The sequence below is a fragment of the Pristiophorus japonicus genome, chromosome 1 (genome assembly GCF_044704955.1).
Source record: "Pristiophorus japonicus isolate sPriJap1 chromosome 1, sPriJap1.hap1, whole genome shotgun sequence".
Classification (NCBI taxonomy): Eukaryota; Metazoa; Chordata; class Chondrichthyes; family Pristiophoridae; genus Pristiophorus; species Pristiophorus japonicus.
The window spans coordinates 71,408,847-71,435,105 of NC_091977.1; the positions used below are offsets into that span (position 1 = coordinate 71,408,847).

The window sequence follows — 26,259 nt, forward strand, 5'->3', positions numbered from 1 at the left end:
CTGTATCATACCTTTAATAAAAAAGTTATAAACAAAATAAAGTTACTCTTCAGGAATAGGTAATACTGAACCACAATGTCTGTAGCCTTTTAAATAACTTTACCAATTACACTTTAAAAAGACGAAGCCAAACCTATCGCCTGATGGTAAATAAACTATCAAGACCCCAATCACTGTTTACGATGCACAGCTTCACTGTAGCAGTAGAATATTACACTGTGTATTACAAGGTATATCACTGCTATCCTTATAAAGCAATGCATCATTCAACTTAGTGAGAAATTGCACGAGATCTACAAAATATATAATAAATGTAAACTCCTTCACTCTGCCAGTAACGACTTCATTTAAATGCAGTTTTATATTCTATACTTTTTTGCCTGCAGCTGGAGACGAGAAAATACCTCTTTACATCGCTTGCTTCCTGGATGAAACATGTGCCAGAGGATAAACTTCAGACGTTTGTTGAAGTCCTTGCAATTCAGTACTTCACATCAGAAAACAGGCAGAAAAGCCCAGAACTTTGTCATTCTGTTTTACAAGGTCTGAATGAAGCGATGAAGGTTCCCAATCAAGTGCAGCATAGCTGGGGCATATTGTGCAGAAGTGTTGAGAAAATTTTTGAGATGCTGCCTAACAAAATCCAGGTAAACTTTTTCTGCAACAGCAACAGATTTATGGCACCTTACATAAAAACATCTCAAAGCACTCAACAAGCTGGTGAGAAGGATACCTATCAGGAGAAGGGCAGAAATTTGGGGCGTGGGGAGAGGAGACTGAAGGCACAAACGGATGGGTTTATAGGGGGCTTTTGAAGGCAGAGAGAGGAAGGTATCTAGTTAAAGTAGTTATGAGAGAGAATTTCAGAGGGCAGTCAATGTAGTGACTGAGTGATCAACTTTCAATGGTGGCACAGATGGCGTGAGGAATAAGCAGTAATCTGCGATCAGAAAAGCAGAGGTTAAGATCAGGGATATGTAACCAGAGAAGATGGCTTAGTTTGGGTGGTGAAAGACCATGGAAGGATTTGAAGAAAAGAATGAAAATCTTAAAAGGTGATCTGCTGAAGCACAGGGAGCCACTAGAGATTGGCAAGGATTGGGGTGATGAAATGTACAGGATCTTCTATCTGGAAAAAATACAGGCCACAGAATTCTGGATGAACTAAAGTCTGGAGGTAGGAGGACCATTGAAGAAAGCATTCGAGAAATCAATCCTCAAACTGGATTAAGATTTCAGCAGCAGTGATTAGAGGTAGGCATATAAGCAAACAGCATTTTGGATGGGCAAAAAGGTGATCTTAGCAATGGCCTGGTTGTGGAATAAAAATCTCAAATCGGGATCAGAATGAATGCCAAAGACATGTACCACCAGATTTGGCTTGAGAGGGCAGCCAGGAAATGTAGATATTAGTGGAAGCCAAAATGGATATTACTGATATGTTGAGTTCTGACTTATCTAGGATTTCATATCAGCCAAGCAGTTGGAAACAGTCATGGGTAGTCACAGTAGGGATGAGGTAGAGTTTTCTAGTAACTAATAATGCCACAAAGCTGCAGCACGAGCATGTAAGTGATCAATAGGCGATCAAAGATGGAACCAGAAACTACCGAGGGTGATAGTTTGGGCATGAAAAGAGAAATATTTGAGGCAACTGTGAATAGAATCAAAAGATGGTACCATAGAGATGGATCCCAGAAGAGAGGCAGTGAAGAAGAATGGAGTGATCAATAGTATTGAAGGCAGAACAGAGGTTAAGGAGGGACAGTGAGTCACAGCTAAACAGAATATTGGTAATGTTGATCAGGGCAATGCAGGTCCTGTGGATGGGGAAGAAACCAGATTTGAGGGACCTGAACAGGGAATGGCGAGAGAGGTGAATGCACAGTTGAGCAACAGCGTGTTCAAAGATCTAGGAGAGAACAAATAGATTTGAAATAGGGCAATGATTAGTAGAAATAAAGTGATCACCGATTCTTTAAGAAAGGCAGTGATGACAGAAATTTTGAAAGGGGTGGGAATGGCCATGAAGTGGGAATTGGTTAACCAGGAACTGACTTGGAAGGAGTTGAGGACATGAATTTGACAACGGCTGGAGTAGATAAATGGGAGAAAGGCTGTAGTTTGCAGTGCAGGGTGTGTGAAGAAAAGGATGAGGGCCAAGGTGGAGGAGAGGTATGTATGTATCTCTTCGCTCGTAGCCTCAGAGGTTGGAGCTACTCTGCTTAATGGTTGGGCCTTTTATTATTGATGAGGAATTTAAGTGAAGGGCTCAGTTTCCTTGAAAAGAGCAGAACCAAGATTTAAAAATATAGGAGCAAAAAATTATTGGTTAGGTAATGCTAAGCTTGCATTTTTAAAAGCTGTGGATTGTAGAAGGAAGGTAAGACTAGGGGAAGTAAAAAAATTCCATGTTTTTAAGTTCCTGTGAGTGAATCATGGAATTCGGATGCTCTTGGACAGTCTGGCTTATTTTCATTCAAGTACAACACTGGGTTGTGTGTTTTAATCCTGCGGGTCACAAGTGGAGCAATCTTTTCCAGAATACTGCAGTTATGTGTTTCTTCCACTTGCACAATATTCCACATGGATGCCATGGTTTTGACCCTTTTAAAATAAATATTACCAGGAACACAGCTATTAGCTGTAGTATATTGTTTTGATGCCAGTTGTGAACCTGACCAGTTGAGCCAGTTCACAATGATGCTGCTTGTTGGCTCTGGTCGACCTAAATCACACTACAGCTCGCAGTCACTTGCCTGTTTTAGTTGTTTGTAACTTTATATGATTCTGGTGATGTCTGTATTCTGTTTTATCATACAGCGATTCCATATGGTACCTGTTCTCCAGAATCGGCAAGAACTTTTTTTAACCTAATTGGTTAATTAGTTATTTTATTTTCTAAAATTCTATATATGATGGGAAAAAAATGTAATTATTTTCATTGGTCTTTTGCTCTATTTTTCTTTTAATGGCTTAATGGAAATCCATTACTGTCTTATATTATTCCTGTGTATGTATTGACACATGCGGCAGAGCCTGGTCTCCAGTCATCTTGGATCCCCTTGCCACTGGACCAAGATCTTGCTCCGTCAAGCCCGTGTGGTGGCTGGTGTGCAACGGTCACCTCACGTTAAAAGAATTCACGCACAGGCACCTTCCACTGTTTAAAATGAGTTCATCAGTTACGTGAGTACTCATTTTTCGTGTGGAAGTAAGTCATCCTCAATCCCTAGGGACTGCCTATGCTTTGATACTATTCCTTAAAGATGCAAACCTTAAAACTGGAAAATCTTGAACGCGCTGGAAAATCTTAATGGGCATTACATACGTTTTATCGTCAGTAGAGCCTTTAAAAGTGAATCAAGTAAAAAGAGCTCTGACCAATTATTAAAAGCACTGTTTTAATTGGAAGGTTGACTTTCTGTAGAATCTTTTCTGTTTTACATAAGAACATAAGAATTAGGAACAGGAGTAGGCCATCTAGCCCCTCGAGCCTGCTCCGCCATTCAAAAAGATCATGGCTGATCTGGCCGTGGATTCAGCTCCACTTACCCGCCCGCTCCCCATAACCCTTAATTCCCTTATTGGTTAAAAATCTATCTATCTCTGACTTGAATACATTCAATGAGCTAGTCTCAACTGCTTCCTTGGGCAGAGAATTCCACAGATTCACAACCCTCTGGGAGAAGAAATTCCTTCTCAACTCAGTTTTAAATTGGCTCCCCCGTATTTTGAGGCTGTGCCCCCTCGTTCTCATCTCCCCGACCAGTGGAAACAACCTCTCTGCCTCTATCTTGTCTATCCCTTTCATTATTTTAAATGTTTCTATAAGATCACCCCTCATCCTTCTGAACTCCACGAGTAAAGACCCAGTCTACTCAATCTATCATCATAAGGTAACCCCTCATCTCCGGAATCAGCCTAGTGAATCGTCTATGTACCCCCTCCAAAGCTAGTATATCCTTCCTTAAGTAAGGTGACCAAAACTGCACGCAGTACTCCAGGTGCGGCCTCACCAATACCCTGTACATTTCTTTTCAGATTTTTGCACATCAGACACTATTCCCTAGATTTTGCCGGGAGGTTGGGCTCTACAAATCCCACTATGTAACAAGCTAATAGGACGTGTGCTTCAGCTTTCCTTTTGACATTTTTTCTTTCCTTCCGATGGAAGAGTGTTTGAGCATTGCTTGGCTCCTTCCCCAAATGCAATAGATGAGATCAGGCATTTGGTATATGGCCAAACACAGAAGCATACTGTTATAGAAACATAGAAAATAGGTGCAGGATTAGGCCATTCGGCCCTTCTAGCCTGCACCGCCATTCAATGTGTTCATGGCTGAACATGCAACTTCAGTACCCCCTTCCTGCTTTCTCGCCATATCCCTTGATCCCCCTAGTAGTAAGGACTACATCTAACTCCTTTTTGAATATATTGAGTGAATTGGCCTCAACAACTTTCTGTGGTAGAGAATTCCACAGGTTCACCACTCTCTGGGTGAAGAAGTTTCTCCTCATCTCGGTCCTAAATGGCTTACCCCTTATCCTTAGACTGTGACCCCTGGTTCTGGACTTCCCCAACATTGGGAACATTCTTCCTGCATCTAACCTGTCTAAACCCATCAGAATTTTAAGCGTTTCTATGAGGTCCCCTCTCATTCTTCTGAACTCCAGTGAATACAAGCCCAGTTGATCCAGTCTTTCTTGATATGTCAGTCCCGCCATCCCGGGAATCAGTCTGGTGAACCTTCGCTGCACTCCCTCAATAGCAAGAATGTCCTTCCTCAGGTTAGGAGACCAAAACTGTACACCATACTCCAGGTGTGGCCTCACCAAGGCCCTGTCCAACTGTAGCAACACCTTCCTGCCCCTGTACTCAAATCCCCTCGCTATGAAGGCCAACATGCCATTTGCTTTCTTAACCGCCTGCTGTACCTGCATGCCAACCTTCAATGACTGATGTACCATGACACCCAGGTCTCGTTGCACCTTCCCTTTTCCTAATCTGTCACCATTCAGATAATAGTCTGTCTCTCTGTTTTTACCACCAAAGTGGATAACCTCACATTTATCCACATTATACTTCATCTGCCATGCATTTGCCCACTCACATAACCTATCCAAGTCGCTCTGCAGCCTCATAGCATCCTCCTCGCACCTCACACTGCCACCCAACTTAGTGTCATCCGCAAATTTGGAGATACTACATTTAATCCCCTCGTCTAAATCATTAACGTACAGTGTAAACAGCTCGGGCCCCAGCACAGAACCTTGCGGTACCCCACTAGTCACCGCCTGCCTTCTGAAAAGTCCCCATTTACTCCTACTCTTTGCTTCCTGTCTGCCAACCAGTTCTCAATCCACGTCAGCACACTACCCCCAATCCCATGTGCTTTAACTTTGCACATTAATCTCTTGTGTGGGACCTTGTCGAAAGCCTTCTGAAAGTCCAAATATACCACATCCATTGGTTCTCCTTTGTCCACTCTACTGGAAACATTCTCAAAAAATTCCAGAAGATTTGTCAAGCACGATTTCCCTTTCACAAATCCATGCTGACTTGGACCTATAATGTCACCTCTTTCCAAATGCACTGCTTTGACATCCTTAATAATTGGTTCCATCGTTTTACCCACTACCGATGTCAGGCTGACCGGTCTATAATTCCCTGTTTTCTCTCTCCCTCCTTGTTTAAAAAGTGGGGTTATATTGGCCACCCTCCACTCGATAGGAACTGATCCAGAGTCCATGGAATGTTGGAAAATGACTGTCAATGCATCCGCTATTTCCAAGGCCACCTCCTTAAGTACTCTGGGATGCAGTCCATCAGGCCCTGGGGATTTATCGGCCTTCAATCCCATCAATTTCCCCAACACAACTTCCCAACTAATAAGGATTTCCCTCAGTTCCTCCTCCTTACTCGACCCTCTGACCCCTTTTATATCCGGAAGGTTGTTAGTGTCCTCCTTAGTGAATACCGAACCAAAGTACTTGTTCAATTGGTCGCCATTTCTTTGTTCTCCGTTATGACTTCCCCTGATTCTGACTGCAGGAGACCTACGTTTGTCTTTACTAACCTTTTTCTCTTTACATATCTATAGAAACTTTTGCAATCCGTCTTAATGTTCCCTGCAAGCTTCTTCTCGTACTCCATTTTCCCTGCCCTAATCAAACCCTTTGTCCTCCTCTGCTGAGTTCTAAATTTCTCCCAGCCTCCGGGTTCGCTGCTATTTCTGGCCAATTTGTATGCCACTTCCTTGGCTTTAATACTATCCCTGATTTCCCTTGATAGCCACGGTTGAGCCACCTTCCCTTTTTTATTTTTACGCCAGACAGGGATGTACAATTGTTGTAGTTCATCCATGCGGTCTCTAAATGTCTGCCATTGCCCATCCACAGTCAACCCCTTAAGTATCATTCGCCAATCTATCCCAGCCAATTCACGCCTCATACCTTCAAAGTTACACTTCTTTAAGTTCTGGACCATGGTCTCTGAATTTACTGTTTCATTCTCCATCCTAATGCAGAATTCCACCATATTATGGTCACTCTTCCCCAAGGGGCCTCGCACAATGAGATTGCTAATTAATCCTCTCTCATTACACAACACCCAGTCTAAGATGGCCTCCCCCCTAGTTGGTTCCTCGACATATTGGTCTAGAAAACCATCCCTTATGCACTCCAGGAAATCCTCCTCCATCGTATTGCTTCCAGTTTGGTTTGCCCAATCTATGTGCATATTAAAGTCACCCATTATAACTGCTGCACCCTTATTGCATGCACCCCTAATTTCCTGTTTGATGCCCTCCCCAACATCACTACGACTGTTTGGAGGTCTGTACACAACTCCCACTAACGTTTTTTGCCCTTTGGTGTTCTGCAGCTCTACCCATATAGATTCCACATCATCCAAGCTAATGTCCTTCCTAACTATTGCATTAATCTCCTCTTTAACCAGCAATGCTACCCCACCTCCTTTTCCTTTTATTCTATCCTTCCTGAATGTTGAATACCCCTGGATGTTGAGTTCCCAGCCCTGATCATCTTGGAGCCACGTTTCCGTAATCCCAATCACATCATATTTGTTAACGTCTATTTGCACAGTTAATTCATCCATCTTATTACGGATACTCCTTGCATTAAGACACAAAGCCTTCAGGCTTGTTTTTATAACACCCTTTGTCCTTTTAGAATTTTGGTGTACAGTGGCCCTTTTTGTTCTTTGCCTTGGGTTTCTCTGCCCTCCACTTTTCCTCATCTCCTTTCTGTCTTTTGCTTCTGTCTCCTTTTTGTTTCCCTCTGTCTCCCTGCATTGGTTCCCATCCCCCTGCCATATTAGTTTAACTCCTCCCCAACAGCACTAGCAAACACTCCCCCTAGGACATTGGTTCCGGTCCTGCCCAGGTGCAGACCGTCCGGTCTGTACTGGTCCCACCTCCCCCAGAACCGGTTCCAATGCCCCAGGAATTTGAATCCCTCCCTGCTGCACCACTGCTCAAGCCACGTATTCATCTGAGCTATCCTGCGATTCCTACTCTGACTAGCACGTGGCACTGGTAGCAATCCCGAGATTACTACTTTTGAGGTCCTACTTTTTAATTTAGCTCCTAGCTCCTTAAATTCGTTTCATAGGTAAAAAAAAAAGGGATGAGGTCCTATGTCGTTGGTACCAATATGCACCACGACAACTGGCTGTTCTCCCTCCCTTTTTAGAATGTCCTGCACCCGCTCCGAGACATCCTTGACCCTTGCACCAGGGAGGCAACATACCATCCTGGAATCTCGGTTGCGGCCGCAGAAACGCCTATCTATTCCCCTTGCAATTGAATCCCCTATCACTATTGCTCTCCCACACTTTTTCCTGCCCTTCTGTGCAACAGAGCCAGCCACGGTGCCATTAACTTGGCTGCTGCTGCCCTCCCCTGATGAGTCATCCCCCTCAATAGTACTCAAAGCAGTGTATCTATTTTGCAGGGGGATGACCACAGGGGACCCCTGCACTACCTTCCTTGCACTGCTCTTCCTGTTGGTCTTCCATTCCCTATCTGGCTGTGGACCCTTCACCTGCGGTACGACCAACTCGCTACACGTGCTACTCACGCCATTCTCGGCATCGTGGATGCTCCAGACTGAATCCACCCTCAGCTCCAACTCCGCAACGCGGTCCGTCAGGAGCTGGAGACGGATACACTTCCCGCACACGTAGTCGTCAGGGACATTGGAGTCGTCCCTGAGTTCCCACATGGTACAGGAGGAGCATAACACGTGACCGAGCTGTCCTGCCATGACTTAACCCTTAGATAGGCAACAATAATGGTAAAGTTTACTCACTGTTATCGAAGAGAAAAAAGAAAAACTACTCACCAATCACCAGCCAATCACTTACCCCCTTGGCTGTGACGTCACCTTTCTGTTTCTTTCTACTTCTTTTTTGCCTTCTCCCTGTAGCTGCACCGGTTCACCTCTCGCCGACCCCGGAACTCACACCTCTCCACGCACCTCCAACGCTGCTCCCGACTGCCGCCATGTTGGGCCCCGGGCTGTGTGTGCCTGCTGTGCCTTTTATAGGCCTCACCAACGGACCTCCTCGACGCTGCTCCCGACTGCCGCCGACGCTAATTTACTAATTAATTACATTATTTATTTAATAAGGTAGCCACCGCGACCACATTGTTTCCCATAAATTGCCTACGTTTTTATTCATGAGCATAAATACAATTCCACATATTATACAAATCCATCACACTCTGCAGTGAAGCCATTGTACCTTCTTTTTCATATTATAGAATTCAATTATTTTCCCAATTTTCCACCGTCCTCTTCTGAAGATGTTACTGCTTTGCTGGGTTACGGTTCCTCACCCAGATATGCAAAGGCCGATTATAGCACTCCTGCTAACACCCTGGTTTGAGTTCAGCTAACTCAGCGTCAACCAGCAATCAAACCAGACACCACCTGCTCTTCAGGGTTACATAAGAACATAAGAAATAGGAGCAGCAGTAGGCCATACGGCCCCTCGAGCTTGCTCCGCCATTCAACATGATCATGGCTGATCTGATCATGGACTCAGCTCCAATTCCCTGCCCGCTCTCCATAACCCCTTATCCCCTTATCGTTTAAGAAACTATCTATTTCTGTCTTAAATTTATTCAATGTCCCAGCTTCCACAGCTCTCTGAGGCAGCGAATTCCACAGATCCACAACCCTCTGAGAGAAGAAATTTCTCCTCATCTCAGTTTTAAATGGGCGGCCCCTTATTCTACGATCATGCCCTCTAGTTCTAGTCTCCCCCATCAGTGGAAACATCCTCTCTGCATCCACCTTGTCAAACCCCTTCATAATCTTATATGTTTCGATAAGATCACCTCTCATTCTTCTGAATTCCAATGAGTAGAAGCCCAACCTATTCAACCTTTCCTCATAAGTCAACCCCCTCATCTCCGGAATCAACCTAATGAACCTTCTCTGAACTGCCTCCAAAGCAAGTATATCCTTTTGTAAATATGGAAACCAAAACTGCACGCAATATTCCAGGTGTGGGCTCACTGATACCCTGTATAGCTGTAGCAAGACTTCCCTGCTTTTATACTCCATCCCCTTTGCAATAAAGGCCAAGATTCCATTGGCCTTCCTGATCACTTGCTATACCTGCATACTATCCTTTTGTGTTTCATGCACAAGTACCCCCAGTTCCCGCTGTACGGCAGCACTTTGCAATCTTTCTCCACTTAAATAATAACTTGCTCTTTGGTTTTTTTTTCTGCCAAAGTGCATGACCTCACACTTTCCAACATTATACTCCATCTGCCAAATTTTTGCCTGTCCATGTCCTTTTGCAGATTTTTTGTGTCCTCCTCACACATTGCTTTTCCTCCCATCTTTGTATCGTCAGCAAACTTGGCTACGTTACACTCAGTCCCTTCTTCCAAATATTTAATATAGATTGTAAATAGTTGGGTTCCCAGCACTGATCCCTGCGGCACCCCACTATTTACTTATTGCCAACAAGAGAATGAACCATTTATCCCGACTCTCTGTTTTCTGTTAGTTAGCCAATCCTCTATCCATGCTAATATTTTACCCCCAACCCCATGAACTTTTATCTTGTGCAGTAACCTTTTATGTGGCGCCTTGTCAAATGCCTTCTGGAAGTCCAAATACACCACATCCACTGGTTCCCCTTTATCCACCCTGTTCGTTACATCCTCAAATAATTCCAGCAAATTTGTCAAACATGACTTCCCCTTCATAAATCCATGCTGACTCTGCCTGACCGAATTTTGCTTTTCCAAATGTCCTGCTACTGCTTCTTTAATAATGGACTCCAACATTTTTCCAACCACAGATATTAGGCTAACCGGTCTATCGTTTCCTGCTTTTTGTCTGCCTCCTTTTTTAAATAGGGACCTCATATTTGCAGTTTTCCAATCTGCTGGGCTCCCTAGAATCCAGGGTTCAGTTACATGCTGAGCTATCAGGGTCTTCTATATGTGTTTAAATGTTATTAAACTGGTGACTCCTTGGGACAATTGGCTTGGAGCTACTCAGCTAGCTGAACTTGCAAGTACAGTGTCACAGAAGCTGCCTGGGTGACAACTGTATCATTACCACTATTAATTTAGCTCCTTCACACTGAGTTCAGTCTCTCCTCCAAGCTAGTTTCTTTTACATAAGAACATAAGAATTAGGAACAGGAGTAGGCCATCTAGCCCCTCGAGCCTGCTCCGCCATTCAACAAGATCATGGCTGATCTGGCCGTGGACTCAGCTCCACTTACCCGCCCGCTCCCCATAACCCTTAATTCCCTTATTGGTTAAAAATCTATCTATCTGTGATTTGAATACATTCAATGAGCTAGCCTCAACTGCTTCCTTGGGCAGAGAATTCCACAGATTCACAACCCTCTGGGAGAAGAAATTCCTTCTCAACTCGGTTTTAAATTGGCTCCCCTGTATTTTGAGGCTGTGCCCCCTAGTTCTAGTCTCCCCGACCAGTGGAAACAACCTCTCCACCTCTATCTTGTCTATCCCTTTCATTATTTTAAATGTTTCTATAAGATCACACCTCATCCTTCTGAACTCCAACGAGTAAAGACACAGTCTACTTAATCTATCATCATAGGATAACCCCCTCATCTCCGAAATCAGCCTAGTGAATCGTCTCTGTACCCCCTCCAAAGCTAGTATATCCTTCCTTAAGTAAGGTGACCAAAACTGCACGCAGTACTCCAGGTGCGGCCTCACCAATACCCTATACAGTTGCAGCAGGACCTCCTTGCTTTTGTACTCCATCCCTCTCGCAATGAAGGCCAACATTCCATTCGCCTTCCTGATTACCTGCTACACCTGCAAACTAACTTTTTGGGATTCATGTGCAAGGATCCCCAGGTCCCTCTGCACCGCAGCATGTTGTAATTTCTCCCCATTCAAATAATATTCCCTTTTACTATTTATTTTTCCCAAGGTGGATGACCTCACATTTTCCGACCTTGTATTCCATCTGCCAAACCTTAGCCCATTCGCTTAACCTATCTAAATCTCTTTGCAGCTTCTATGTATCCTCTACACAACCCGCTTTCCCACTAATCTTTGTGTCATCTGCAAATTTTGTTACACCACACTCTGTCCCCTCTTCCAGGTCATCTATGTATATTGTAAACAGTTGTGGTCCCAGCACCAATCCCTGTGGCACACCAGTAACCTCCAATTAGTCCCGACTCTCTGCTTTCTGTTAGCCAGCCAATTCTCTATCCATGCTAATACATTTCCTTTGACTCCGCGTACCTTTATCTTCTGCAGTAACCTTTTGTGTGGCATCTTATCGAATGCCTTTTGGAAATCTAAATACACCACATCCATCAGTACACCTCTATCCACTATGCTCGTTATATCCTCAAAGAATTCCAGTAAATTAGTTAACCATGATTTCCCCTTCATTAATCCATGTTGCGTCTGCTTGATTGCATTATTCCTATCTAGATGTCCCGCTATTTCTTCCTTAATGATAGTTTCAAGCATTTTTCCCACTACAGATGTTAAACTAACCGGCCTATAGTTACCTGCCTTTTGTCTGCCCCCTTTTTTAAACAGAGGCGTTACATTAGCTGCTTTCCAATCCGCTGGTACCTCCCCAGAGTCCAGAGACATTTAGTAGATTATAACTAATGCATCTGCTGTAACTTCCGCCATCTCTTTTAATACCCTAGGATGCATTTCATCAGGACCAGGGGACTTGTCTACCTTGAGTCCCATTAGCCTGTCCAGCACTACCCCCCTAGTGACAGTGATTATCTCAAGGTCCTCCCTTCCCACATTCCCGTGACCAGCAATTTTTGGCATGGTTTTTGTGTCTTCCACTGTGAAGACCAAAGCAAAATAATTGTTTAAGGTCTCAGCCATTTCCACATTTCCCATTATTAAATCCCACTTCTCATCTTCTAAGGGACCAACATTTACTTTCGTCACTCTCTTCTGTTTTATATATCGGTAAAAGCTTTTACTATCTGTTTTTATGTTTTGCGCAAGTTTACTTTCGTAATCTATCTTTCCTTTCTTTATTGCTTTCTTAGTCATTCTTTGCTGTCGTTTAAAATTTTCCCAAGCTGCTAGTTTCCCACTAACCTTGGCCACCTTATACGCATTGGTTTTTAATTTGATACTCTCCTTTATTTCCTTGGTTATCCACAGCTGGTTATCCCTTCTCTTACCGCCCTTCTTTTTCACTGGAATATATTTTTGTTGAGCACTATGAAAGAGCTCTTTAATAGTCCTCCACTGTTCCTCAATTATGCCACCGTTTAGTCTGTGTTCCCAGTCTACTTTAGCCAACTCTGCCCTCATCCCACTGTAGTCCCCTTTGTTTAAGCATAGTATGCTCATTTGAGACACTACTTCCTCACCCTCAATCTGTATTACAAATTCAACCATACTGTGATCACTCTTATATCATCAATACTCATTTTTATATATGGTCGGATAAATTTGTTACTGATTGAAAAGCAAGAGTACTAATGTTAATTATAATTTTAACTGACATTTAAGACGAAGCATTACTGCAGCTGAGACACTTTCTTGATGAATTATCAGTTAATCACATTCACATATCCTTTTCTCCTTTTTAGGTGAATGAGCTGAATTTTTATGTTGGAGTTTCCAGGTGTCTTTCTGAACTTGGTGATACTGAGATAGACAGAGTAACCCAGGTTTCCAAGGTAATGCTCATTTTGGAATACACAAAAGACAAAAACTGAGAGCTGATGCACAACTTGATCTTTGTACATTATTCTATTTGACTAGGTATGAATTTTCTGTTAGTTGTGGAAGGATGCGCAAGGATACCTTTTAAAGTATCTCAGTACTCTATTCCAATGCATAGTGTGTAGCTTATGATACTGAACTGTCTGTTACAATTCTTGACTGCTTTCTTCTGTTACTATCCTATTTTCATCATCATAGGCGGTCCCTCGAATCATAGACATAGAAACATAGAAAATAGGTGCAGGAGTAGGCCATTCGGCCCTTCTAGCCTGCATCGCCATTCAATGAGTTCATGGCTGAACATGCAACTTCAGTACCCCATTCCTGCTTTCTCACCATACCCCTTGATTCCCCTAGTAGTAAGGACTTCATCTAACTCCTTTTTGAATATATTTAGTGAATTGGCCTCAACAACTTTCTGTGGTAGAGAATTCCACAGGTTCACCACTCTCTGGGTGAAGAAATTCCTCCTCATCTCGGTCCTAAATGGCTTCCCCTTTATCCTTAGACTGTGTCCCCTGGTTCTGGACTTCCCCAACATTGGGAACATTCTTCCTGCATCTAACCTGTCTAACCCCGTCAGAATTTTAAACGTTTCTATGAGGTCCCCTCTCATTCTCGAGGATGACTTGCTTCCATGACAAAAAGGGATGAGTTCACAGGTGTTTCAATGAAGGACCTAATATTCCGGGTCCCAAACTACGTCTTGAAGGGTGGAAGATGTCTGTGCGTGAATTTTTTTTAACATGCGGTGACCTTTGCAGACCAGCCACCACATGGGCTTGGTATTGTTAACGGGGTACTCCCTGTAGTATATCCCTCATTAAAGCGTGGAAAGTATCAGAAATCTTTTATTTTATTGTGTGAGGTCTGTGTTATGTAATGAGAATGAAATCTGGCGAGGGAATGATAATGAAGAATGTTCTGACTAGCTGAGAGCTTCTTAAAATTTATTGTAAGTACATAGTCTCAGCAATTCCACGTTTGGCATAAAACAGAAATGCTAGAAATACACAGCTGTTGTCAGCATGTTAATGTTTTGGGTTAAGACTGCCAACGGTCTCAAAACAATAATGTAGGTTTTGTCTTTTCAAATATCTATAGAATTGCCATGTATTTCTAGCAGTTTGTTTTTAAATCTGATTTCCAACATTTGAGAATTCTTTTGTATTTGTCAGAAAAGGGAATGCATACATGTATCTTCAGTGACTGGATTGTTTGTCACATGGTACTTACTGTAAAATCCATTGGGCAATTTAGTTTCCTTTTATCTGAAATTTAGAGTAATCATTTCCAAGCCATTTTGAAAGAACTGGAATAATAATGAATATACTTTAAAAGAAGAACTTCACTAACATAAAATCAACGAACCAAAAACAACTGCAGTTATTGGTGCTGCTTCACTTGTTCACCAAAACCCATTGCAATTTTACTAACAGTCCAGTCTAATGCCATTTCTGCCCTTTCTTCCATTCTGCCACATTTTTCTAACCTGTAATTTGAGGTGCCACAACCCTGGCTATGAGTGCACGGACTGGAATACGTAACTACTTAGCAAAGTGGTGATGTAGAAAACGGCAAGAAGATATTTGTTCAGAAGTGCGCACAATGTCACACTGGCCATGTTGAAGGAATTTCTTACACAAAAAACAAAAACAAAGGAGTTCCACACTGATGAACATTTTGCACCTGACTTCAATCTTCAACACCTATTAAATCACGTACCTCAGACCTCCAGTGCTGCTCATGACACTCAGCTCTCGGTCACTTAACTTAGTGACTCCCTTCCATATATTTCAGATTCCCACAGTACAGCCCACAGAGTTTACTTATCTCTATCTTCATGCCCATCGTCTGAAGCAAGATTTTACTGCCTCTTTTAGCAGACTTATCTGCATGTCACTATTGGCTAAAACCTTTCAATCTTTACCATTCTAACTACTCTGGCTCCTGTCTACCGGAGTAATCTTTGTAACACTCTTGCCTACCTTCACACGTGATAGGAACCAACCAAATGAATCTCTTCCACCAGCTTCCACTTGGTCTCTGGAAGGATGTGGCAGGGAGGGGAAAAGCAAATTTAGTGGCAACAATTACACGCACCCAACTAAAAAGATACTCCTTTTTTGAGACCTAAATGAGAGTGGGTTGTTTTCAGTAGTGTCGACTGATGCAACTCAGGTTCATGCTCAAGGCAGTTATGACTGTAACAAAATGCATAATCTTATCACATGGTACTGGCTGCCTTTGGAATCTATTCACCTTTTGTAGACTCGGTTGCCTGGTCACCTTGGTGTGTTTCTAATCAGACTTTATGCAATTGTTCAAGTTATTCAATTGACTGCATTCTGCAAAACAGGTTAGGGGAGTCAAAATTCAAGGAGGTTGTAGTAATTTTCCAGCACATAATATCTTAGTAGATCACAGCTTATGTGCATGACTAAATAAATATGAAATCAACTTGATACAAATAAATGTGCGAGATATTGAATGTTAATATTGCTTAGTGACTTAAAATATAGTTTAATTTACTCTTGTTTAACTCAGTAACTCTGGCTGAAATTTGTTGCAGAATACAATTGCAAAGGCCACCTTTGTCAGAGCATACCTGGTTTCCCAGGGCCGAGTTCCATTGCTGTGCTTTAATGACATTATCGCTACTGCAGCAGGCAACTGTCAGATGGAGACTGTTAACTGGATTATGTTGCAGAGCTTTTACCAGTCTCGACTTGTCAGCCACCAGAACACTGGTAAGCTGGGGCAATGGAGCACGAGGGGCTCGGGGACATTCATTTTACTTTTTACAGCCCTATATCAGACCATATGCATATTTAATTGATGATGCATGGCTTCACTGGAAATGCTATTCTGTAAAATCAACATTAAAAACACTGCTTAATCTTGAGGTCAGTTCTGAGACATTTGTAACAAACGCAAACTCACTGCCTTATATATTCCATAGAAATGTTTTAAGTTCTGTTGCCTTTTTAAGGTAATGTGACATCTGTTACATAGCAACTCCTCGCACCATACAGAGATTTGGTTTAAATGCATTGGGACGTTAACTGCATTCTCGATTGCCTGCAAGAATTTTCTTGCAAGGCAGGGCCCTGTCAGGTAGTTTGTTACTGTTATTACTAGAGTTTGTTTCAATTCACTGCATATCTGTCTCCAAAATTAAATCTCGAGTCGAGCATGCATCACGCCTCAAAGGCACCAAATCTCCATAAAGCAAAACAAGTTTTCTATAAGACAGCTAAAATGCAATTGAGTGTTTTTAATTGGATTTCTTGGTCCAGTAGATGGACCACAGTACCTAATTTTTTTTTAATGGAAAAACATTCATGTGCTGTCAATGCTCCCGCCGGATCACTGATATGCTGGGAATGCAGGAACTCTCAATGGATTTTCTGCTGGGAATGCAGGAACTCTCAATGGATTATATGCTGGGAATGCAGGAACTCTCAATGTAAGATGGCCTCAACCCTGCCAACATGGCCTTGTTTGGGGCAGGTGGAAGGTTCAACTCACAGCGCCAGTTGGAAGCTCCGTGGTAATGTTGGTACCCCAGAGTGTCGCAGCTTAATTTGCGGCCCTTCTGCCTCACTCATACCAGAGGTGCAGCAGGAGTGTGCTGGATAGGTTGCAGATTTTTGTCCCCACTACTTCAGACTCTTGACGATTAGCAAATTTCCATTATCCACCAGAGGGCAGTCATGTCAATTATGACGAATAATTATTATTTGAGGTTCTGTTGTAATAGATGGTGGGTAGCACAGTATGTTGCTTTTGCATGACATGTGGCCAGAGCTTAACTTGTGATTTCTCACACCAAGTTCCGATGCTGTTGTAACAGACAAATCACCTTGGGCTGCACTCACACACCTCCTAGTTGGTTAGAGAGTAGCACTGTCAGAGTCACAGGAGCAGGTCACGCATTCAACATTTTGTTTGGACAAAGGTGCACGAGGAGGGAAGCAAGAGCAGTCTTGTTAATCACATCTCAGTGATCAACAAGTACTCATGATCATGAAGAACCAAAGTGAGCAGTGTCAAATTTTTTGTCTCATAACACTCCTGTGAATCACCTTGGGACATTTCACTACGTTAAAGGTGCTATATAAATACAAGTTGTTGTTGTTGATACAAAAGTGCTACTGACTTTAAAAGAAGTTTAAAAAAAAACCACATTATTCTGCTTCTTGCTCAGGTGTAATAAAACGGATGGAATGGCTGTTGGAGCTCATGGGACATATCCGAAATGTTGCTTATGGGTCATCTCCCATGAAGAACGCAGATCCTAAAGAGGTATCTTTTTGGGAGGTTTGCTTTTTTAAATTTGAAATGGCTTCCATTCCAATGAAATTGACTGAAATTGTTTATGAATCTTGATGTTAACTGAAGGACATTGAAGTGACTAAATACCATTTACAGAAGAAAGATTGTGCTGGAGTGAGTCCATTATGGACCTGCCAAGGAGTACACATTGTAATTGTATTATAAGCAAAAGACATGTCCCTCTGGCTCAGCTGTTTCACTGTGGCACAGAAACACAACCACTTGTCAGACTCACAATACACGATGTAAACTGATAAAATAGTGCAATACATATAAACTATATTCTGTAGCATGGCACACCGTATCTATAAGACAGTTGCAAAATATGACTTTTATGTCATTTAGGAAGTAAAAATCTAAAATGTGTTAATATACAATTAATGAAGTACTGAGCTTGCCTTTAAATACCGTTTAGTTAACCCTATTAAAAAGCTACTGTGCAATTAATCTCTTAAAAGATACAGAAGATTGATTTTATATTTTAGTTTGTAATGCTATTTGTTCCTGCTGTTAAAATGCATAAGTTGCTGGAATGAAAGACAAACTGCAAATTTGAATTTGCTGAAATCTAACAGTACCTGAAACCAGGCGTAACTCTGCTGCTTTTTTTAAAAAAAAAAGGGTTGGTATTTTTAAAATATTTGGACAGTCTGACAATGACGTGAACAATCCTTCTAACCGGCCCTGTTGGCCTGCGATCACCAGTAGATTCACCGAGCTTTCTGTTACATTATTTTTTAAGGCTGCGGACTTTCTGCTGAGCATATTTTCTGCCGCTGTTGCTGCGTGGAGTGATCACGCCACACCGCTGATGCTTGGCGTCAGGGCCAGCTGGTTGCCATGGATCGAAGAGAAAAGTTTCACCAATTGCATGCAGGCTCCTTTCGGTGGAAGTTCAGTGGATTCCTTGTCCGTACATCAATGTCTTCAGTTTCTACCTCAAAGCATTCTCTTATTACTGGCTAAAGAGCCGTGGAAAGACCACACACAAAAGGTGAGTTAGTGCTCAGACTACACATTCTGTGGTTGGCACAGGGCAAAAACACTGCCTCACAATTAGACTTGCAAATAATAGTTATCTGGGCAATAAATGCTGGCCTTGCTAATGACACCCATATCCAAGAATAAATTAAGAAAAACATAAATAGTTGTACTGACTAAATGCAATTCAAATTGGAGTTTGTTTGGTTCCCCCTTCTAATTTCTCGCCTCCTTTCCTGATTCATGCTTGGGGTATAATTCCAGGGCAGCACCTCTATATCCCACGAGTGCTCGTTTTTCATGTGTGAGCCTACACTATGAAGGTCATCACAGGCGATACGAAATCTGTCCTTTCCAAAATCCACACACCCACACGTTCCAGCAGAGGACACTGAATAGCGATTAGAACCCTGGCTGAATTCATGTTTAGAGTTTTAGGCTCCTAATTATTTTGAGAATTGCAGTTATGTATTAGATTGCTATTAAGTTCTGTTTATATTTGCCATAACTTGGAACTATATTACCACATTATTGAGTAACTTCTATAGATTTACTTATGCTTTAAAAAATCACTATTCTTTTCAGTTGATATGCTCTGATGAATAGAATATGTCATGGCCAACATGGCCAAAGCGATAAATATCTGCACTCATGAGTTAACCATCACCCACTCGTGTTATTCAGTCTGTCTCTGTGCAGAGATTTTACTCAAATTGCACGGCTGGCCTTTTTAATCCTTTGTGCACAGACCACTCCTGTTGGCTGGTTTCAGTACTGTTACTGCTGAGGTACTCTAGAATGTATTTAAATTCACTGCATTTCTATCCAGTTAGATGTCTTGCATTTATCATGGGTCTGCAGGCTGTCGAACCTGAAGAGTTTTGAATGTCTACAGGCCAACAATAGAATTAGATCTAAAAACCACTTCTTAAATATTGTGATTGGCTCAAATTCCTGTTGTATTGACTAGAATGAATGGAAAATAATAGTCCCTATTAAAACCATTACTCTCTCTCATCCTGGCCATTCCCCCTGGTATGGCCCTCATCTTCACTCCCTCAAGTCCAAGGGGCGCAGACAACTGCTTTACCCATTCATCGTCAGATCTGGCTGAACTACATAAAGCATTATCGGGTCCTACTCTTGTCTGCCAAAACTGCTCACTATTCCAGGATCCTTCTGGAATGCAAAGATAACACCCGGCTACAATTCTCTACCGTCTTCTTAAACCCCTCTCCCCAGTGTCTACCACACTCCCCTCCAACGACAAGTGCGAGGAGCTCATGGACTTCTTTGTCTCAAAGATTGAGACTATCCGATCAGCTGCCTCTGCCAGTTCTTTTTCTTCTCCTAGCCCACCAGACCAAACATCCTCTGCGGTTTCCCCCTACCCTAGCCCTGAATTCACATCTTTCTCCAGTTTTTCTCCGATCACCCCTCTTGATCTCTCCAAGCTCATCTTGTCTATGAGACCCACTTCCTGCTCCCTGGACCCTATTCCCACTAAACAGCTGACCACCCACCTTCCTTTTCTGGCTCCCATGTTAGCTGACATTGTTAACGGTTCTCTGTCCTCAGGTACTGTCCCCTCTCCTTCAAATCTGCAGTCATCAACCCTCTCCTTTAAAAAAAAACCCTTGACCCACTGTGCTTACAAACTACCGCCCCATCTCCAACCTCTCTTTCCTCTCCAAAGTCCTTGAACGTATTCTCGCCTCAAATCCATTCCCATCTTTCCCGGAATTCCATGTTTGAATCCTATCGATCTGGTTTCCTCCCCTGCCACAGTACTGAAGCAGTGCTCATCAAAGTCACAAATGACATCCTTTGTGACTGTGACATGGGTAAACTATCCCTCTTCGTCCTTCTCGACCAGTCTACAGCCTTTGACATAGTTGACCACTCCATCCTCTTCCGCCTCTCCACTATCGTCCAGCTGGGTGGGACTGCACTTGCCTGGTTCCTTTCTTATCTATCTAATCGTAGCCAGAAAATCACTTGAAATGGCTTCGCTTCCCACTCCCGCATCATTACCTCTGGTGTCCCCTGAGGATCTATCCTTGGCCCCCTCCTATTTCTCATCTATATGCTGCCCTTTGACGACATCATCTGAAAACACGGTGTCAGTTTCCACATATACGCTGACGACACCCAGCTCTACCTCACCACCACTTCTCTCGACATCTCCATGGTCTCTAAAGTGTCAGACTGCTTGTCCGAAATCCAGTACTGAATGACAGAAATTTTCTCCAATTAAATATTGGGAAGACTGAAGCCATTGTTTTTGGACCCCGCCATAAACTGCGTTCCCTATCCACTGACTCCATCCCTCTCCCTAGCATCTATCTGAGGCTGAACCAGACTGTTCGCAACCTAGGTGTCATATTTGACCCTGAAATTAGCTTCCGACCACATATCCACGGCATAACTAAAACCGCCTATTTCCACCTCTGTAACATTGCCCATCTCCGCCCCTGCCTCAGCTCATCTGTCATCCTTGTCATCCTAAGAGAATATTTTTGTTAGGAAAGTGTGTTAAGGGAGATGAAACCAAGGTGATTAAATGGAGTTAAGTTGCAGATCAGCCATAATCTAATTAAATGGTGGAGCAGGCTCGAGGGGCTGAATGGCCTACTCCTGTTCCTATGTTCCTCATACGTATTACTGTGGATTACAGCTGAGAATGTCCAACAACCTTGTTACATATCCAAGCTAATATAGATATAGTTCATTGCTAAAACAGCCTGTGTAATTAAATTTTAAAAACCTGTAACTCAGTTTTCTCATTAAATTTATTGACCTCCTGAAATAGTTCAGAACACATTTATTTTCTTGTAAGGAGTAGAGTATTTATACAATAATACAGAAGTTCAGAAAAGATTCCATCAATACTAACTTTAGCAACCAAGTTACAGATGCCATAGTTAATTGTTGAATAGATAAATTTTAAATATCTTTCACATACACATACCCACAGATGCCATAGTTAATTGCTGAATAGATAAATTTTAAATATCTTTCACATACACATACCCTCTCTCTCTCTCTTGCCCTTTCTTTCATCAGCGAGCAAGAACTTTTCCATTCTTTTTACCCAGTTGTTCTATGACTTGGGTTACTATTGTGCACTCTGGGTATTTTAGGTTAAGAGCAGGGTTAAGAGCAGGGTGGAAATGACTCTTCACTCACACACACACACAAAGCCATGTGAAGAAATTATCTGGGCACTTTGGCTGGTTTTGCTGTACCTGAGATCTAGTGATCTCTGTGGTGTGAATGCCCGCTCTCCCGATGCTGATTTCATGCTGGTGTCAAGTCTAGGGGATCTCCAGCGTCCAGCAACAGTGATGTCATCAAGCTGGCTAAGCTGACAGTCACATTGAAGAATTCTCAGACAGCAAATCAGGAAGTAAAATGCATTGATTTTCCCTCACTTTTTCATAATGTTAGAGAGCAAAATAAAGATTTGGACAAACATATGGGATTATGGTTGAAGCTGAAATATCATAAACTTTAAAAAAAAAAAATCTCATAAAACAAATAAAAAATAATATAATTTTCAAAACGATGAAATTTTAAAAATTTGACACTCCACAAATATAAAATTAGATTTTCTGGGCCAGAACGGTTGTTCAACAGTAATTGGGAACCAGTATGTCATTGAAAACCCAGTTACACCTCATTCAACTTTAATTTAAATTTTTCGGGGTCTTTTAAGAGCGATATTGCAGGGTAAAAGCTTAAGTTCTTGTCAGTTCAGTGATTTCTCAAAGATTGCCGGCTCCATGGAGTTCAACAGCGCACCCTATAGAGAAGCGTAGAATCACTGACAGCAACTTCTGCTTTTCTGCATTTATGTGCGCATCTGCTATCTCCAGAACTTGCTGTCAGTTTCAGAGGGGTAATGACGGTGAACACTGGCAATTTTGCCATCATTAGCACAGCAAAATCCGGGCCAATGTCTCAGGTTTATGAGAGCAATGGGAGGCGGATGTTGGGGATAGTGCATGCAGTGGGAGCATTGGGAAAGAGGGTGCATGTGTTCGGGATTACTAGAAGTGACCACTGCAGTCCGTGACCATTGGTGAGAAGGTCACTGGATGTTGCAGCAGTGGGTTGATTGCATGGTACAGAACTGGGGAGCAGGCTTGGAAACTCTGCGACAACTAGAGAGAGGTTTTGTGGCCTGGGAGGATTGATGGAGAAAAGGGATGGAGCTGCAGATTACTGCAGAAGATAAAGGTACGCGGAGTCAGAGGAAATGTATTAGCATGGATAGAGAATTGGCTGGCTAACAGAAAGCAGAGAGTCGGGATAAATGGGTCCTTTTTAGGTTGGAAATCGATGGTTAGTGGTGTGCCACAGGGATCGGTGCTGGGACCACAACTGTTTACAATATACATAGATAACCTGGAAGAGGGGACAGAGTGTAGTGTAACAAAATTTGCAGTTGACACAAAGATTAGTGGGAAAGCGGGTTGTGTAGAGGACACAGAGAGGCTGCAAAGAGATTTAGATAGGTGAAGCGAATGGGCTAAGGTTTGGCAGATGGAATACAATGTCGGAAAATGTGAGGTCATCCACCTTGGGGGGAAAAAAACAGTAAAAGGGAATATTATTTAATGGGGAGAAATTACAACATGCTGCAGTGCAGAGGGACCTGGGGGTCCTTGTGCATGAATCCCAAAAAGTTAGTTTGCAGGTGCAGCAGGTAATCAGGAAGGCGAATGGAATGTTGGCCTTCATTGCGAGAGGGATGGAGTACAAAAGCAGGGAGGTCCTGCTGCAACTGTACAGGGTATTGGTGAGGCCGCACCTGGAGTACTGCGTGCAGTTTTGGTCACCTTACTTAAGGAAGGATATACTAGCTTTGGAGGGGGTACAGAGACGATTCACTAGGCTGATTCCGGAGATGAGGGGGTTACCTTATGATGATAGATTGAGTAGACTGGGTCTTTGCTCGTTGGAGTTCAGAAGGATGAGGGGTGATCTTATAGAAACATTTAAAATAATGAAAGGGATAGACAAGATAGAGGCGGAGAGGTTGTTTCCACTGGTCGGGGAGACTAGAACTAGGGGACACAGCCTCAAAATACGGGGGAGCCAATTCAAAACCGAGTTGAGAGGGAATTTCTTCTCCCAGAGGGTTGTGAATCTGTGGAATTCTCTGCCCAAGGAAGCAATTGAGGCTAGCTCATTGAATGTATTCAAGTCACAGATAGATTTTTAACCAATAAGGGAATTAAGGGTTATGGGGAGCGAGCGGGTAAGTGGAGCTGAGTCCACGGCCAGATCAGCCATGATCTTGTTGAATGGCGGCGCAGGCTCGAGGGGCTAGATGGCCTACTCCTGTTCCTAATTCTTATGTTCTTATGTTCTTATATTGTAGGAGGACCTGGGATGTGACTGTGTCTATTGTGGGTTGATAGAATATTGTAGGATAATAAGGGGTGAAAGAATACTACAAGTCTTTATTGGGGTGGAAGGGGCATGGGACACCACCCGTTTTAGCCCAGAGTTGGCCGCTAACCATTTTCTCCTCCAATACATTCCCTTCCCCCGCCCACCACCTGAGGCTTTACACGTGTTTTCCCAGCACTAAACTAGGAATCCTGTTTTAAATACTTAAGATGTTTAGTATGCTTATACTGTAATTGCCTATTATATGTTGGTATAATTTGCTGTATAAGTGCACTAAACACTTTACACATCGCTCCTAACTCAGTAATGGGAAAACCGTTTGTAGAAATATGCCTTTAAGAAAAGATGCATGGCTATGTTCCTGGCTCTGACCTGAGAACTGACCTTAAGTTTATTGAAGCACTTCCTGTGTTTTTACTGAAGAGCTTTTCTCAAGGACTGGTTGGGAATGAGGAAAGGTAGAGGAGTGGGATTGACGATAGGAGTGAGTATCAGGCAAGGGGCTTCAGGCAGGTGGCCCTGTGACAAGGAGTACCACCAAGCTTGGAGACAGAGCTGGACTTGGGCATGGCGGGAGATTGAGGTAAGTAAAATAAATAGAAGTACAGCACCACCTACCTTGGAGATGGAGAACTTACTCAGAGGTAAGTATAATAAATGGGTAAGTTTGGGCATGAAATAAGCATTACACTTACAGGAATTGCATACTATGCTTAAGCTAATGCAGATAATATAAGATTATATATAAATAACACAGAAATATTGCCAGTCAAGTATCTATTCATGGTTGGGCAGAGCAACAGCTCATTTCTGTGAACCAGTAAACTTTGACACTCAAAACCCAAATGAGTGTGTCCAGAAAATAATTTTCTACTGGTGCCCTTTACATATTCTTGGAAACAACCGAATTGAGAGGCAGCATGGTATACATATCTTCAGAATTTAAAAGGAATACTGCTTATACGCACACATTGAAAACTCTTTAAAATATCTCCACAGAAAATGAGGAGATGGCAGCTCAAAAAACTGTTGATTGATGTTTTAAGACAATCAGGAACTTAAATTGATTTGTATATTTCTGTTTCTCATTGCAGTTCATTGATTGGCTCTTTATCATAGCAGAAAGTCCACAAGAAGCGTTATCATTGGACACGTTGAATACGATCAAAGGTAGTGTATTACTGCTTTTACTTAAAATGTTACATATCCTTAACAGCACGTTTGGACTGGTGTGTTCTTAAAAGTTGCCAAATCATGCTGGATAGTTAATCCTTCTGATTAAATTCAATATTATTGAATGTCATATTGGGGTCAGTTTCTCTAGTTCTGTTTTAAAGAGGAAGTCTGGCAGAAGGAATTGCTCCTCCATTCCAATGTCTATTCACAAAATACATTAGTAAGATTATGGCTTGATGTTTTTATCTGACTGGAGATTTTCCATCTTGAGTCTTGTTACTGATCGGCTGCTCTGGCAACACCATTGTTGGAGAGGAGCCCTGTGCTCCTGGAACAGCTCAATTGTCTGTGATTAGAACCGTTTCACGACTAACAGGGCACAAAGAAAGAGTTGTCTAACTCCAGGAGAACAAAATGAAGTAAAGTTGGGAAATGCTGATGCTTGTTCACTGTTATGGAAGCAGAACTGCTTTGTGCATCAAATGGGGAATATTTTTATCTTAAATATTTTATATAATTTTAGCTGAACAGGGCAAATTAATGTTTAAAAATTGGCATTGGTAGCTGTATCCTTAAAAAAGTTATTTTGTCTTTGTGTCAAAGGAATAGTCAAGATACAAAGCTGTTTTGATGAGGTTGTTGAACAAGTGAAGATGGGCTGACAGTTGGTTAACTACATATTGGGCTGAAAATTCCGACCTAGCCGGGTCCGTACGAAGTGCACCCAGACCTGGTGAGGCCTCACAAAAGCCGGTTTTCGTGGCGCGATGCGCATGCACCAAAAACCGACTTTTCCGATCTGTCAAGACTTCCACGTGGGAGAGATTGGGCTATTTGCCCAACTCATGCCCAGCGAATGTCCTTCAAACTTTTACGCCTGGTAAAAGCAGGCGCATTAGCTTACTTTTACCAGCGTAAGAGTTTTAAAGCATGTAACAATTAAATTTAAACACTCAGCTTAATGGACAGGGGTTTTTAATATAAACACTATTAAAACACACATTAAAAAAAATTCTCCAAAACATATATTTTTTTCTAAAACATTTAATTACATTTAATTTCAGTTAATTTTAAACATGTGAGG

The 26,259-nt window shown here is 42.4% G+C and overlaps 1 protein-coding gene across 3 annotated transcripts in view; it reads left to right on the top strand.

Moving 5' to 3' along the window:
* The window catches only part of focad (focadhesin), a 343,322-nt gene that overhangs the window by 299,575 nt on the left and 17,488 nt on the right, over positions 1-26,259 (top strand). For all 3 annotated transcript variants that reach the window (XM_070881054.1, XM_070881035.1, XM_070881044.1), the window contains 6 exons: positions 387-647; positions 13,124-13,213; positions 15,832-16,009; positions 17,470-17,567; positions 18,340-18,591; positions 25,094-25,169. In XM_070881054.1, the coding sequence (XP_070737155.1) occupies positions 387-647; positions 13,124-13,213; positions 15,832-16,009; positions 17,470-17,567; positions 18,340-18,591; positions 25,094-25,169 (955 nt within the window). The remainder of the gene's footprint in view (positions 1-386; positions 648-13,123; positions 13,214-15,831; positions 16,010-17,469; positions 17,568-18,339; positions 18,592-25,093; positions 25,170-26,259) is intronic.